Source organism: Bos taurus, chromosome 7 (assembly GCF_002263795.3).
Source record: "Bos taurus isolate L1 Dominette 01449 registration number 42190680 breed Hereford chromosome 7, ARS-UCD2.0, whole genome shotgun sequence".
Lineage (NCBI taxonomy): Eukaryota > Metazoa > Chordata > Mammalia > Artiodactyla > Bovidae > Bos > Bos taurus.
This window is the reverse complement of record NC_037334.1, coordinates 60,736,674-60,752,564: the sequence shown is the minus strand read 5'-3', so window position 1 is coordinate 60,752,564 and position 15,891 is coordinate 60,736,674. Positions and strand designations below refer to the sequence as shown.

General features: G+C 40.4%; 2 protein-coding genes, 1 long non-coding RNA gene and 1 other non-coding gene across 19 annotated transcripts in view; 2 read left to right on the top strand and 2 right to left on the bottom strand.

Annotated features, from left to right (window-relative positions):
• GRPEL2 (GrpE like 2, mitochondrial) lies at positions 1-8,971 on the bottom strand. Its single transcript, NM_001075674.1, is given in 4 exon segments — positions 1-3,197; positions 5,328-5,409; positions 6,499-6,652; positions 8,879-8,971. Coding segments are annotated over 4 exon segments (675 nt in total). The 5' UTR covers positions 8,953-8,971; the 3' UTR covers positions 1-2,832.
• On the top strand, positions 5,789-5,861 carry TRNAW-CCA (transfer RNA tryptophan (anticodon CCA)). Its single transcript has one exon. It is a non-coding gene; the product is annotated as a tRNA-Trp (tRNA).
• Positions 8,964-15,891, top strand: part of LOC101903540 (uncharacterized) — a 119,158-nt gene continuing 112,230 nt past the window's right edge. For 7 of the 14 annotated variants that reach the window (XR_001500698.3, XR_001500696.3, XR_001500699.3 and 4 more), the window contains exon 1: positions 8,966-9,162. This is a non-coding gene — a long non-coding RNA (uncharacterized lncRNA). Of the gene's footprint in view, positions 9,163-13,242; positions 13,342-15,891 lie in introns of those variants that run through there. The other 7 variants (XR_009495295.1, XR_009495294.1, XR_009495297.1 and 4 more) reach the window with 6 other exon arrangements.
• Positions 11,495-15,891, bottom strand: part of AFAP1L1 (actin filament associated protein 1 like 1) — a 76,337-nt gene continuing 71,940 nt past the window's right edge. For 2 of the 3 annotated variants that reach the window (XM_024994081.2, XM_059888067.1), the window contains 2 exons: positions 14,701-14,829; positions 11,495-13,267 (listed from right to left, as the gene is read on the bottom strand). In XM_024994081.2, the coding sequence (XP_024849849.1) occupies positions 13,244-13,267; positions 14,701-14,829 (153 nt within the window). In that variant the 3' untranslated portion in view covers positions 11,495-13,243. The remainder of the gene's footprint in view (positions 13,268-14,700; positions 14,830-15,891) is intronic. The other variant, NM_001100334.2, reaches the window with a different exon arrangement.

The following is a 15,891-nucleotide window of genomic DNA, read 5'->3' as shown; positions in this document are numbered from 1 at the left end:
TTTCAATTAAGGTTTTATTAACGTTTCTGAAGATTATATTTCACCTTTGTCTTCTCTGATTTTGCTTTAGTGTTTAAGGATGTTTCTTCATTTATTAAATCCTTTGCCATGAAAGAGCACCACGTAACTTATGTCAGTACAAACTGAATGATTCTTTTATAGTGGTAAGGAAAATCCACCAAAGATTCATAAAATCTAAGTACTAAGACACCAAGGTCCCTCTTCACATAAGCCAAAGCTTCCTTACACATATCATCTACATGCCAACAGTATCTTTTTACTTTACCATCAAGATGAAAATAAGAGAGCCGAGACCACCTTATTTCTCCAGTCTAAAAATGTACACTTCCTCAGTATAGTTTAAACAGACACACACAAAAAACAGAAGTTGAAAGGAAAATAATTCACTGTGACTGATTAACTTACAATTATTTTTTTATAGTCAAGCACCAGTCTTCCCCTTCCCCTAGACTTTAGGCAACTATGAAAACAAACAAAAAACAATGTGTATAAAAAGCAATAAAAATAAATATTCGAGGGCCTACTGTAATAGGCAATTTGCACATTTCATTTAATCCTCGTAATAGTTTGAGAATTGTAACTATTTTACAAACATGGAAGCAGGCTCAGAAGAGTGAAGTGACTAGGCTGGGAATTATGTTCAAGTTGATGCTTACTAAGCATATGCTCTGTTATGCTGTGCTAGCTCCTGAAAGCCTTTCCACTTTTTGAGATTCTGTTACAGCTCCAGCTTCTAAATTTATACTTTTAACTCTGCAAAACTACTGAATAATAGAAGAATCTAAAATTATTCTCAATCTACTTGCTAAAACAGGAGGTTGCAAAGAATACTGAAAAACTCTTCAAGTAATCAGAACATTCCACACCTAAAATTATGGTTATTCTAATTCATTTGTAATGAATAGCTAGTGATCCAAGAACAAATGGAAAATCATAATTGCCTCACTTTCTTATTGTCACTATTTGTCATTCTCAAAGGAATGAAGGCAAAAGAGAAGAGACAAATTCCCATTGTGAAATCTGACTGCTCATTACATTTACAGGATGTACTTAGTGGAATGCCAAGAGGTTCTGGTTTTAAAATCTCACCACCAGTCTTGTTTGCATCTTAGAAGTATGCATTTGTTTTTTAAAGTGTCTAATCTGGTGGAGGTGGTAGTACCCATTAGGGGATGGTTTTGAGGATGCATCTGTGTCGTGTGCTGAACTATCTATGATGTCTAAGAGGCTGTTTCACCACCCCACAGAATGGGGTCATAGATTCTAGAAGAAATGGATTTATTTTATGGGAAAGTAACTTAAACCTAAACCTAACAACAGTTAATTGTCTGTTGGGGGTATATTTGCATGTTCATTATAGAACTGTTGAATCTTAAACACTGAAGTTAATATCTAGTTGTTTCTTACTTAAGTTCTCACTGAAATTTAGTTTACTAGTTTTAGAGATTTGTTTTTTTTCTTTGAGTCCAGTCCTAAAAAGACTGTTTTCACACATAGTCTGAAGAAACTGAAAGGGTGAGATTAGATCATTAAGGCGGCTTCTAACATTAAAATATCTATAAAGACCTCCTTTCTAATGTTCGATTGATATATACATCATTCATTCACTAACTCATTTACTGAATAAATTTTTTATAGAACACTATCTATAAGACTGAAATAAAAAATATACACATAGGCTCATTACCTCTAGGAGGTCAGTACATAAAAGGGGAGCTAAATGTTTACATGTGACATAAGACAGATAAAAAAACTAGGATATAAAGCTAGTTAATGTAAGAGAGGTAGTGAATTGTGAGTACCCCCCCCCCCAAAAAAACCCCAAAACAAAAACTCCAAGCCCATTATAACTAAATGAAATGAGGAATCATAAGAACCTAACATTTTTTGGTCCTGACCGCCTCCCTACATAATCTAATCATGGATCACAAGATAAATCTGACAAAGTGGCAGAGGATTTAAGGGCCAGTGGAAAGAGAAATTGTGGTAAACTACTTGCATAGACCAGTTTAGGTCATTAGCTGTTGGCGCTGCCTCAATTTCCCTGAAATGATTATACACCCAGGGAGGCTGAAAATAATTTGAAGACAACTCAGTAAGGAAAGCACAAGGTTTCTTGGCCAGACTTGCTTGCAAGGGACCTGGTATCTTGATTTCTTGCCAGTCTCTGTCTTCCAAGTCTTTCCTGGGGCCTTAGCCTTGGTAAATGGGATTTGAAAAGGGAAATGAGTGTGAATATGAAGTCCACCTGGCAGAAACTATAAGGACAAAAGACGGTTAGAAGAAAAATAAAATGAAAACAGTAGGCTCTGAAAATCTATGTGCATAAAAATCAATCCAAATGATTTAAATTCATACAGCTATAAAGCTTTATCATTTCAGTACCCAAATGTTAAACCAATCCCTACCACCTCCTCTTCCCACCAAATTCAAGATCGTATTCAATTTCTGTTATAGGGACCAGAAATGAACGTTTAGTTGAAAACACATAAACATACAACTCATTTCCACCTTTAAAAAAGATTTTGGATTGAAAGTCATCAGAGTACCAATTTTAAAATAATTTTCTTCAACACATTTTGATAAGGCCACAGGAACACTTGTCACATTGTTCAAATGCCCAATGGCAAGACTTCTGATGAGACCAAACAGGTCACATTAAATCAAGAGTATCTCAGAAATAAAGCCAATATGACTAAATCCAAAACAGATCACATGAAGTACCTCATGTACAATACGAACCTAGTTTAATAAATAAAGGAATCACAGGTGACTGCACTCTGGGAGAACATGCAGTTCCTCTGGGCCCATTCATAGTCTTCTCTGAGACTCTACTGCCACTTCCACCTGGGCAAGTCTAATGGTGCGGCCATGAAGCTTGTAGCCATCTTGCCTTACGAATGCCACGGTGCCAGGCTGCACCCCAACACCAGCTGGCACGTGACAAATGAGTTCATGCTCATGAGGGTCATATTTGTCACCGATGGGTGTCATCTTCTCCAGGCCGTGTTTGGCGAACACACTTTTCAGCTTTGCTTCTAAAAGTGACAATCCTCGGAAGATCTTCTCCAGAGTGAGCTTCTGGTCCGCAGGCTCTGTTTCTTCAGAAATACACTCTGTAGTCTTCTCCAAAATGTCTGCGACCTCCACCAAATCCTTACAGAAACTCTGAATTCCTACAGAGAAACCAGACACTCTTACTGTTTGTGAGGAAATCACTGTTCTTGAGAGCAGAGTTTGGGGAAGGCTCAAAGAGGTGGCTGGTATACTAGGTACCCCAGGAAATGCAAAGATTGCCACATGGGATTCGAGGATCATCACCAGTGATTACCCTCGCAACCAAACTGATGAGCCAACATTTCTCTTAAAACACATACATCTAGGAAGCCGCTTAAGAGATGGGGAAGATCGTTAGAACCCAAGAACTAGGTAAGACTATGTACAAAAGGTTCAGAAACGTGTCTTTTTAAAAACTTGACTTAGTTTTATATGCTTGTTTTATCTATGGGGTGAAGGACAGGGAGGCCTGGTATGCTGCAGTCCATGGGGTGCAAAGAGTCGGACGTGACTGAGTGACTGAACAACTCACCTTTACATATATTTTGAAAATTCCTGCCTGTCTCATTTGTGCTAAGGCATGCATTCTCAATAGGAAGAAGACGTTCATTGATGGGGGAATAATAAAAGAGGAGTTGACAAGACTGTACTAAGGAGGAGTAAAGGAGTGGTTTATTCTTGAGGATTAGCTAAACAGGAACAGGAAAGAAATATACTCCATAGATGAGGTAAGTCTCTAAATGCCTGCTACAAAGTTATATCTTATTGTTTGTGAGGAAATCACTCTGTTCTGTCCGCTGGAGACAGGCCACCAAGCTTGTCTAATTTTTTTAGAGTCACATAAACTTTATAAAAGTGAACTCAGTTGTTGAGAAATCTCATTACTTTCAATGCAGCATTCTTCATTTTTCTTAATAGAAATGAAGGAATATCATTTTTGTGTGGTAACACAAAAGCCCTGGTAGGAGCTGGTGAGGGGCAAAGGACTTTGTTGATCTAGTTTTAACCCAGGGACAAGTTTAAGGCCCTGTATCAAAACACACAGCCAATAAGAGAGATAATGACAGAGGAGAGACTTCCCAGGTATGTACTGTCTGGATGGAAAGGCTGCAGTTTGCTGAGCCCTGATAGTTGGAAATATGCGACTAAAACTTGGATGATATATCAGAAACACATTTGGGGGTCAGTACTGAGTTATTTAGGAATACAATTTCAGGGTTAGTATTTATTCAGAGTCTTAAAACATGGTATCTAAAGCACTGAATGAGAATCAGAAGGCTAAGCCAAAGGAACGGCGTTGGATGGGACACGAATGGAGTGAATCTCGTGTATGAATAGCAGATAAAATCCAGAGAACAGGAAGGAGTATGAGTGATACAAGGGAAAGAAAAATAGATTAGGGATCAGGGATCAGTGGATTCATATCTACATCTGACATCAAATAACTTTTTCTAGCTTGCCTGTAAGAGGAGACTGGACTAAATAGTATCCAAGGGCTCCTCGGGCACTCCATTCTATGTGCAGTAAAAGTATAATGCTCCATATTAAATTGTGAGTATAGCAAGTCATCACAGATTGCCTTTTACCCTTGAATCTCTGTTATTCAATTAACAGTTTCATGAACAGATTTGGAACAAGATGTGGTGCATTTAGGAAAAGATTTCTGAGAGACTTTGAAATGAACCAAGAAGATGATTCAACGCCATCAGTGAAAAAACAGATTGATCTAGCACAGCCATCAGGGTTATCTGATTCCATGTGGTCTGAGAGCCTCCGAGTTGTAACTGAGCAAGCTGTAGAACACTGACAGTAACACAAATGATTTTTGTCTCTAGTTGTGAAAGTTGTCTGGTAATTAATAGTTAATTATTACATTCTGGATATAGACCAGTTTTGCTAAGATGAAGCAAATTTTAGTATTTTCTTTGGATCCTTTTCTGAACATCTTAATGATTCACTTCACTTGTTCATTAAAGAGTTAAACAGAATTGCCTGTACAGGCACTAGAAAAACTGTACATGCTTGAAAAATAACAAAAGTCTGGTGAAAATAAAGGCAAACATTATTTCAGCAAATGGTTCATTTTCCAACATTCCCAATAAGCAGCGCAGAAAGCCTATGGAATAGAGGAAGGGTACAGTACAGGTTGGTTAAGGACCCAGATGTATTTTTTGCTAAGTTCAGTGTGCAGAACTGCTAGTAAGTGCCCTTAAACTAAAAAATATTTTTATTATTAATAAATCTCTCACCAAATATCTTGGCATCTTCTACACATCTCTGGGTTCGCCTTCTTATATTTTCACTGTCAGCTACAGCTCTCTGGTATCTCACCTGAGCATCAGAAGCAAAGTCAAATGATGAGAAAACAAATGCTTATTGGTAGAAAAGAAACTTTTTGCTTATTTTACAAATTTTACCCTTGGTATAGATTTTTATTAAAACAAACAAGCAAAAACATTAGGAGTTGTATAGGAATCTTGTATCAGCTACTCCAAATTCCCAGAGAAGCAATCTCTGTTTACAACAGTTCTGATAGGCTGTCATTTAGGCTGCAGTTTGAATCCGTAACAACTGTTTTCAAGCTCATTATCTTCAGAAAAAGCTTTTTCTGAAGTCTTCACCCAACACTGCCACCCTCCAACTTTCTTTTGTTGAACTGAAACTCTAGGACAACCAAGAGTAAGTTTTTAAAATATGTCATCTTGGGACTTCCTTGATGGTTCAGTGGTTAAGACTCCATGCTCCCAATGCAAGGGACCCAGGTTCGATTCCTGGTCAGGGAACTAGAACCCACATGCTGCAACTAAGACCCAGCACAGCCAATAAATATGTATTAAAAAACATATGTCATCTATTTGAAGGCAATTATTTAGCCTCTTTAGTGTTTTTTTCTTTCATTCTTATAATCCCTGGTTCCTTTCATTATTCTCGTAAGACATACTTTCTAACCTCATTGCCCTTTCTGGGTGGTCCTGCTTTGGAATTACTCTATTTCTCAAAATCTGTCAGTACAGTACTGGCACATTAAGCCAGATAGAGTCTGATTGGCAGAATAAAATGATAAATGACCACATTAATTCAACAAATATTTATTGAGTGTCTACTACATGCCAGGGATTGTACCTCCGTTGAAACTACCAAAATATCAGATATCTAAGTACTGTGACACACCAGGAAACTGAACAAAGATGAGTATCCGTAGTCGGCAATGTTTTTGAACTACTACAGATTATTTTGCTCAGTATATCTAACAAGAGGGAGTAAAGAGCTAATTAGAGGAAACAGTTTAAAAAACTAACTTAAAAAACTTTATGTGAATATTTAAGCCAGAGAGATGTGACTACAGGTAACATAAACAGATAATAGAAAATATGATATATATTTCAGACGATATGAACAGATAATATAAAATCTACCTACTGTTAAATCTTGGACTTCCTTCTCCAGTTTAACAGCTTTTAGCTTTAAGGCTCGTTCTGCAAGAGAGGGTCCCAGTTCATCAGGGGGGTCCTCAGAATTGCAGTCTTCACCAGCAGTTCTCTGAGTGGCAGTGCTGAAAGGATGCAGCCATCCCCTAGCCATGACAAACAGCCAAAGTTACAACAAAGTTCAGAGACTGGAATGCTTCCCAGATTGACTCTCTCTAGACAAAGTGCTTTCAGTTTCAATAACACCACAAACACTTATAATGTGCTTGTGAAGTGCCAGATACAGTTGACAAGATTTTATTAAATCATCTTTTCATCTCACAATATGTGAGATAAATACTATTATCATTCCTACTTTATAGACGAGAAAACCAAAGTTCAGAGAGGCTTATGCCTTGCTCAAGATCACATTGTTAGTATACTGTTGAATCAGGATACTGAGCATCAGGCAGTAGAAATAGCTGGAAGTGGGGATACAAAAGTCAGCAAGAGAACACCAAATTATAGTACCTAGAACCAGCAGAACAATGCCAGAAGCAAGAATTCAAAACAAAAAGCCATACAGTTCAGGTTCAGTCTCTCATTTTATAAATGGGGAAAATTAACCCCAGTAAAGGTACCTTATCAAATTGGAGTAAGGCCTAGAATTCTAAAGCTTTCTTGATATACAAGAAAAAAAAGCTTGTAATGCTTTTACAAGCTCTAAGTAAAAGGCTTTTATAGAAGAGAATTTGCATTAGGAGAAAATGAGTTGGGAAATTACCATGTAAAATCAAATCAACCAAAAACTTACAAAACATTTACTATATGTTGTGGACTGTGAACAGGTGAATGAAATAGATCATATAGATATGTAGTTCAGTTTACATAAACATTTTAGAATAGGGGTTTGTAGATTTTGGATTGCAGCAGTTTTGAACCCCCTGTTCAAGGAAGTTTCCATTACACCTCCTGGGTCCTCATAATTTAACTTGAAGTAAAACCATCAAGAAAATCTGTGGGTGCAAAAGGTCTTAAAAACAAATAGTTTATTTATATAAACTGGCATATACTTTAGAGTGGCCACTAAGGTGAAATCTAAATGAACGCTTAGTAGGGGTAAAGGAGTTTAGTTCAAGAAAGGGAAGAAGGAACCATCAGTTTAAGTGTGTGGTCAAGATTACTTTTTATCTTTCATGCTAGTCCTGAATTCAGTTATTATAATCTTATGTCAAATTATACATGATTACCAATTTTTAGTTCAGAAAATGTGGTCATCAAACAGGGTGAAATAGATCCTTCCTCCTAAAGTCCTAAAAAACAACATTTATCCAATTAAAAATAGGTCAAAATATCCTCAGGGCCAGTTGAAGGGAACATGGCTAGGGCCCAAATCATGAGAAAGAGGGAAGTTGTGGTGGATTCATTCAATTGCTACTCTTTCAGAACTGGAGTGGGGAAAAATTTTATTAGAAGGAACCATTTTGCTCCCGATCACTTCCCTACACCAAAAACTGCCAAAAAGATTAGGGGAAAAAAGCTTGAAACCCAGAATTCAACCTCTCATCCTAGTGCTGGGTCAGGTGTGTTATGGTAAAAAGGGGACAAATAGTTATGCAAAATTTTTGAATTTCACCGTAATTTACTTTTCAGAGATCCAACCTTACCCATCCCCCTACTCAGCAATTTTTATTTTTTCTGGTAAAGAAACTGTCAACAGGGAATCGTCCCTGAGAATAACGAACATTGGTCACTAATTAAAAGGGCCGATTCTACAGCCCTGACTGGTTTTCAGTCTGAATTCCACCACTTCATGGGTATTTAAAGTTTGGAGACATTACTCAAAATTTCTAAACCACAGTTTCCCCCAATTAAACGGGAGAATAAAAAGAACTACCCATAGTTCTGCAATCGGCAAGATAAGTGATCAAAAAAAGCTGCTGCAATGATAAAAGCAGCAACCAGAACTTAAACTCCTTAAGGCAGGTGGAAGGGCCGTCTGGCAAAGTCCAACGCCCTCCTTTTACTTACAGGAAAAGTGAAGCTCAGATATTGGTTCCCCATTATGTTCATACAGGGTGCTAGGAAAGAATCCCGTCACCTGTAAGCGCCAAAGCTGGAGAAAGGGGAGGGAAAGGCACGTCCCCAGTTCAGTCGGAAGAACAATTCCCACCTCCGAGGGCGTGACCTCGGATCTGCCAACGTACGTCGGCCAGACAAGGAGGCGCGGCTGTGAACCTCAGTTTCCCGCTCTGCAAGATGGGGCCGTGAGCGCCCAGTTGTAGAAGCCGAGAGGCTAGAGAGGTCCCCGCGTCCTCCAGCCCCAAACTGCCCCTTCAGATCGCTCGTCCCTCATTGTCCTCAAGTTCCCAATCCCCACCTGCCTCGCTTACCTGCCCTCGGACGCGGCATGGGCGGCCAGGGGCTGCATCCGCCGACGGACCGCCCACAGGAGCCTGGCGGCCATGTTCCCACCTCGGCTTACGGAAGCAGCGCGTGCGCACTTGCCCCAAATGACGAGCTACGTTCGCTTCAAAAACCACGCTTCCCAGCAGCCTTCGCGGGCTTTTTTCTCTTAGGGCCCCGGATGGGAACGCCACTTGTTGGTTGCTCCTGTGCAATTCCCTACCCGGTCTTTAAGCAACGCAACTCTTCCGGTCCCTGGCGTGTTCCGCGGGTAGGTTGGTTTCCTGTGGCAAGGGAGTAGGTTCAGTGCTAGGCGCGGAATACGCGGCGACCACAGGGAGTAACACTTGTGCCCTCAAGGAGCTTACATGAGGTTTTACACAAGGTGCAAACACCATATGAGGTCAAAATATGACCCTTATTTAAACGCGAGGGGCTTGGCGTTGTGGAACCCTAGAATACGATATGACCTAGTGTGGGGCGTTTTCCCAGGGGAAATAACGTTTGAACTGAAAGCGGAGTAACGAGTAAATGAAAAGAGAAGGCAAATGGTTCAGGTAGAAAGAAACAGCATCTGCAAAGTCTTTTTCGTCAGTTCCCCCTCCCCCCTCGACTTACTGTGATTCGAAATGTGTATTTTTTAATTTCTCCTCACTAATGGGTACACTCCATTAGGGCAGAGATTTTATTTTTTCTTTTTGGTCTGTTCATATTTAATAAACAGTGGAACAGTGCCCTAGTGTAGTTGTTCAAAATCTTTTTGTCTAAAGAACTTGAATGTTACAGTGCCATTACGAGTTTAAGGGGCCACTGACCGTAGTGTGGAGGAGATTGGGTCTAAGAAGTGGGGAAACGAGCTGTTGGACGGGTCCATGCAGGGAAGGGGTGTGTCCTGTCCTGGGATTACCTCACCAGAGAGACGTTTGTAACCACCTTATCTAAAATAACTACTATTTTAGGTATATCCAGCAGTTTGTTTTTGTTTTTAGTGTAAGCTTCATGAGAGTGTCTGCCTTTGTTCACAGCTGTGATTTCTGACATCTAGTACAGGGGCAGGGGAGCCTGATGGGCTCCCGTCTATGGGGTCACACAGAGTGAGATACGACTGAAGTGACTTAGCAGCAGCTCGCTAAGTCACTTCAGTCGTATCTCACTCTGTGCGACCCCACCAGGCTCCTCTGACCTTGGGATTCTCCAGGCAAGAATACTGGAGTGGGTTGCCATTTCCTTCTCCAGTGCATGCATGCAAAGTTGCTTCAGTCGTGTCTGACTCTGTGCGACCCTGTTGACAGCAGCCCACCAGGCCCCTTTGTCCACAGGATTCTCTAGGCAAGAATACTGGAGTGGGTTGCTATTTCCTTCTCCGGTAGATGTTCTAGTATTTGTTAAATGAATTAATGAAGTTGGATGGTGTCAGTGGAGATGGGAAGAAATGGATGAATTTTAGAGAGATTTAGTATGGAAAATTGACAGGTTGTGAGTTGTGGATACTTGGAGTTGCCAGACTAGTTACTGGATAATCCTTAACGTCAAAAAAGTTTTTTAAGGAAGGAGGAGTGTGCCTTCTTCTGAATCTTCACCTTAGCGTGGCTCGTTCGTACTGTAGCTATTTGAGTCATAGTTTTTCTCTGCTTGTTTGTGAGTTTCATAAAGAGAAAGCTGGAGTCTCCTTATATTCTATCCAAGGCCTGGCTCAAATGTGTTATAATCAGCAACCTTCTGTTTCCTTTTGACCTTAGGAAAACATGGGTTAAGGAATGATCATGATTCTCTTACATAGGAGAAAACAGGCTCAGAGAGGTTGGTGAACCTGCTCAAGGACCCCCACTGAGGATACAATGATACTAGAAATCTGATAATCTAAACGCTTTGCAATACTGGGGAGGATGGAGCTTCAAGTCCACCTTAGAACCATGGCCCTACCCTTTGAAAAAACAACCAAACCAGAAGTGGCATCCACGCTGTAGCCATTTTGTTAAAGCGTCTGGTAGCTAAGTTACACCAGGTGTGCTGCATCCACTCATTAGGTGCTTGTGTGCTTCTGAATGCTGCACTGCGAAGGAGGGAGGACATGAGTGAAGTAGAACCTTGGAACCAAGAGGAGGGGGATTCTAGGGTCAGACTCCATGTATTCAAATGCCGACTCCACCACTTCTTAAATGTGGACTTGAATAAATTACCTAACTTTTCTGGGCTTCCATTTCCTGAACTGTGAAAACTGGGATAACAGAACCTATCTCACAGGGTTTTGGTGAAGATTAAAGGGAAAATACCTAGAGAAGTAATTAGCATCAGCTTTGGCTACATAAAAGGCAAAAGTAAAGTGTGGAGCCCTTTGCTCAAGATTACTGAGTGGGTAACAGAGCAATAAACCAAGCACAGAGCCCTGCTAGGCATGGGGCCCTCTGTGACTGCACGGGTTGTATGTCTTGTAAGCCAGTCATCGCTAACAGTGCCTGATGCATGGTGAGTGCTCAGTAAATGTTAATTATTAATTTTGTAGGGTAACCCCTTCAAAGAGCCAAGATCTATTGGTGGGAAAAGGCACTCAAAATAACTAAAAATAACTGTAGGAAAGAATGTGACACACATCACATACACAGTTGAATTGCTGGGTGCCATTCCAGGATCTATATTTTAAGGAAGAACATTGGCAGTGCAGTTTATGTGAGCTCCATTGTCATTGAAGACACTCAGGTGGAATTTGGATGAAAGATGTCAATTATGGATTGGTTACCTTTTAGCCTTTAATGGTTGTTAAAACCATGTGAAAGTCATTTCTTTAGTGGAAAGGACGCAAAATTTGAGTCAGGTGTTTCTTATCTAGCTAATAACCACTATGGCTGAACCTTTCCTATTTCTTGGACAGTGTGCAAGATGCTTCCTGTGTGTTATCTCATTGAATCCCCCCAGTAGTCTTGGGAGAAGAGTAGCATTGTTAACATGGTTTTCACAGGTAAAACAATCAGAGGTCAAAGTCACAGCTGGTAAATGGCAGAGGCAGAGCTCAAGCAGCCTTGTCTGGATTCAGGCTTATCAGCCCTAAGCCTCATATTCTGCCACTGACAGCTGGGTGCTTTTGATCAGGTTATTTTACTTGCTTTGGTCTGCTGCTCCCTCAGAGGGTGATACAGTTTGGGTGAGGCTCAAGTGTGTAAAGCCTTAGGTAAGTAAAGTGTGTGCAGCCCAGAGTGTCCAGAGGCTTCTCTAGGATTTCCTTTCTTTCCCCTTGAGTTAACCTTTGAGCTTTTGCATTTAAATGATTTTTATCTTTATTGGAGGGAAAGGTGGTGAAGGCCTGTAATGGGCCTACAGTGTTGATAAAGTAGTGAATGGCACAGTTAGAAGACTACCTGGGACTTGAGGTCCCTGCTCTTCTATAAACATATCAAATGTTTATAAACGGTTTAGCACCCCTGTGGCATAAATGAGCCACCATCCTCTTGGTTTTCTGTGATAGGTTTACTTGATAGTAGGGTTGAAAGGGTGGATGGTGGGTCTCCAAGTGCGAAGTAAGGTTAAAGACATAAAGAGTATCACCTGGATATCTGATCATAGTAATCATAGCTCCCAGAGCCTGAGTGCCGTATACATTATGTAGGGAACTTCATTGATAGCAAATGATCCCACCTTACAGTGCCTGCAACATTCTGTGGACATTAGAGACCTGTGCTTCTGAGTAGCACTGTGAGCTTAAAATATGTCAGCTGCTGAACTTCTTGGCCTGCTAAACTCCTCTGTGCCAGATCTCTGATTTGAAAACACTCAAATCTGGGATTCTAGAATCTGTGTCATGAGGAATGATTGTAGAATTTGCATAATCTCTGTAGTTTTTGTTCACTTCATGCGAATAGGGATAATGGTATTGATTTTTCAGCCTGTTTTGCCTAGAGATTGTCAGTAAAGCCCAGTGTGAATCCATTTGGCACAGGTGTTGTCAGATGATCAAATCCCATCTCTCTGTACTGCACCACTGATGCCTCAAGACCTTCCTTTTTCCTATGGACTGGGAATGGGATGCTGAGAAGGGGATGGAATGGCTTATTCACATGTGCTTCCATTTTTCTTCTTCAGAGAGGAAGGCAAAGACATTCAACAAAACCTTACAACTGTAGAGATTTCTGTCTCCCTCCGCCCCCATTTCCACCCTCTGTAAAGTTATAAGGATGCCCTCTATTTCCCTTTTCTACTTCTTTTCTTCCCGTATACCCTATAATCATGCAGACAATAAAGGTCTTTGGGATGGCCAGAGAGTTTGGGCTACTTCCAGTCTTCTGATGTCTCCTTGTGAAAAGGCTTCGCCTTGGATGGACAAGGTGTTATTTCCTTTGGATGAAATCCTCATCTTTTTTCTAGGTCTTCTTCATTTCCCATTCCTGAATAACAGAAAAACAGGAAAAAAAAATCGGTTTGTTGAATATTCAGATGTAACTTGCAGGATGAAAAGAAGGTAAAAACATCCTTGATTTCTTTCTTTTCCGTATCCTCCACATCCTCAGCAGCAAGTCCTTCTTCTCTACCTCCAAAACCAGCTACTTCCTATCACCTCCACTAAACTTTTCTAATCTCTCGTCAGAATTCTCCTAACTGATCTCTCTATCCCCCCATCCATTTTCAACATAGTAGCCAGAATGGTCTTTTAAAAATGTAATTCATACCCCAGAATTCCTTGGTCCAGATTTGCCAATGACTTTCCATTATGTTAGAATAAAATCCAGAGTTCATCCAGTGGCCCATAAGGATCAAGGAGAAGCAAACTCTGGCTCATGGATCAAATCTGGCTCACTACATATTTTTGTATGACCCATCAGCTAAGAATGGTATTCAGATTTTAATATTTCAAAAAAATTTTTTTCCATGACACCTGAAATTTATGTGATATTCAAAGTTGTGTCCATAAACAAAGTTTTATTAGGTCACTGACATGTCAGCCACTTCTTTACATATTGTCTATGACTACTTTCCTACTATGATGGCAGAGGTGAGTGGTTGTGAAAGAGACCGTGTGGTCCACAGAGCATCAAATATTTACTGTCTGGCCCTTTCCCGAAAAAGTTTGCTGATGTCTTGTCTAGGTGGTCTGGCCTTGGGCTGGTTACTTCTCTTATCTCCTGTCCTAATGCTCAGGTATTTGTTTTCAGGTCCACACTTTCTTATCTTCAATTTTGAAACCAGACAGCTCTGAGACCAGAATCTTTTTCAAGTGTTTTGGCACAGATTCAGTGGCCTGGCCTGACCTGATATGAGGTTGTTTGAAGTCTGTTTATATAATGTGCTGTGAATGTTTGTGTCTTGCTATAGAATTATCAACATGTTTGCTTACAGAGTACCTCCTGAGAACTTGGGGTTTTTCATCATATATAGTATATGCACCACATTACCTTTCTAAAATTCAAAAAGTTCTGGAACACAGCTGGCCCCAAGTTTCACTCCAATCTCATGGAGTGAGCTGTTGACTGGGAGCTGGAAGAGATGGGTTTGCATCCCAGCTTTCTCGGTGATGCCCTGCGTAACCCTGGGCAAGTCCCTTTACTCAGTTTCCTCACCTATTAAACAGGGCCTTTCTTGTCTCAAGACATACTGTAGGTTCAGAAACCAAAGCTTGGTAGAATTATGTATTAAGAGAGTAAATAGCTTCCAAAGGAGATTTGAGGGTCTTGCTTTCTGAGCAGAGTTTGAGTTTTACTGCATGGATATATTGGCAAATCTCTGTCTTTCTCACTAGCTGTTTTTTTTTGTTCTTGGTGAGGTTCTATAGAAAGGAAGCTTCCGGGTCTCTGAATTTTGATTAGCCAAAGTGTCATGGTACCTTGGCTTTTTGTAGCACCCTTCCTTGATTGGAGTTTATGATGGATGGGCTCCTCTTCCGTAACTCGGAAACACAATTGACAGGGAGAGGTTGCTCTGGGACATTGTTCTGGGGTTTATTTGCAGTTTCCTGTTGATGACAAGACATAGTTACACTGGTGAAGTGTAGTACTCACACAGCCTGCCCTTCAAAGAATGCCAGTAGAAGACATTGTCCAAATATGTCAGCATCAAACAGGGTAAGGGGTGCAAAATACCTGAGGGCCTTGGAATAAATTTATGATTAAATGACTAAAATTACTAAAGTTAAAATATCTGAATCCTCACTGTGCACCAGACATTGCATAAATTGTCATAGTTCATTTAGCTTTTTCAGTATTTAAAGCAGATGCTTATTATATTGTTACATTTTACAGATAAGGAAAATGAGAAGGTAAAGTCACTGCTCAAGGCCATAAAGCTGGTGAGTGAGACAGCTGGGATTTAAATCCCACAGTCCTGTCTCTTAACCTCTCTTCTGCATTCCTTCACGTTTTTTACACTGCCTTTATTCCTTAAAATTTTCAGGTGATTGCTTAGTATCTTGCTGGATGTAGTTCCTTGAATGTAACATACCAATAGTTAAGCCTGTAGGGAATTTAGAGAAAACTTTGTCCAAAGGCCATCATAAGGATCAAAAGTGGAGGGAAAAGCTCTGTGGAATGTGAATGTCAGGGCATGCTGGTGGGAGGAAGCATCTGGGATGAGGGAACCACTTCTACTCCTCCACCAGTCCTCTGTGATTCTCGGAAATTGTTTTGTCCCTCTGAGCTTTTCTGTAAATGAGGTTGGAAATGACCCCATGGAGAGGAAGTGTAGGAGTAGAAGAAACTGCTCTGGCTTCTGAGTCATGAGGTGTGGCCTGACCTTGGATGACAATAGGAATACTGTTTCCTTGTCTAAAAGCAGGTATAAACATTTATTAATTTGACAAGCATTTATTGCACTTCTACTATTTTTCAGATGTATATATGTACATACAAACTGTGGCTAAGTGCCATGAAGCAGAATAACAGATGGGACTGTTGGTAATTTAGACCAGTGGTTCCCAAATGGGGACAGTTTTGTCCTTCCTGGGGATGTTTGGCAATTTCTGGAGACATTTTTGGTTGCCATAACTGGGCATGGAACTCCTGGCATCACATGGGTAGAG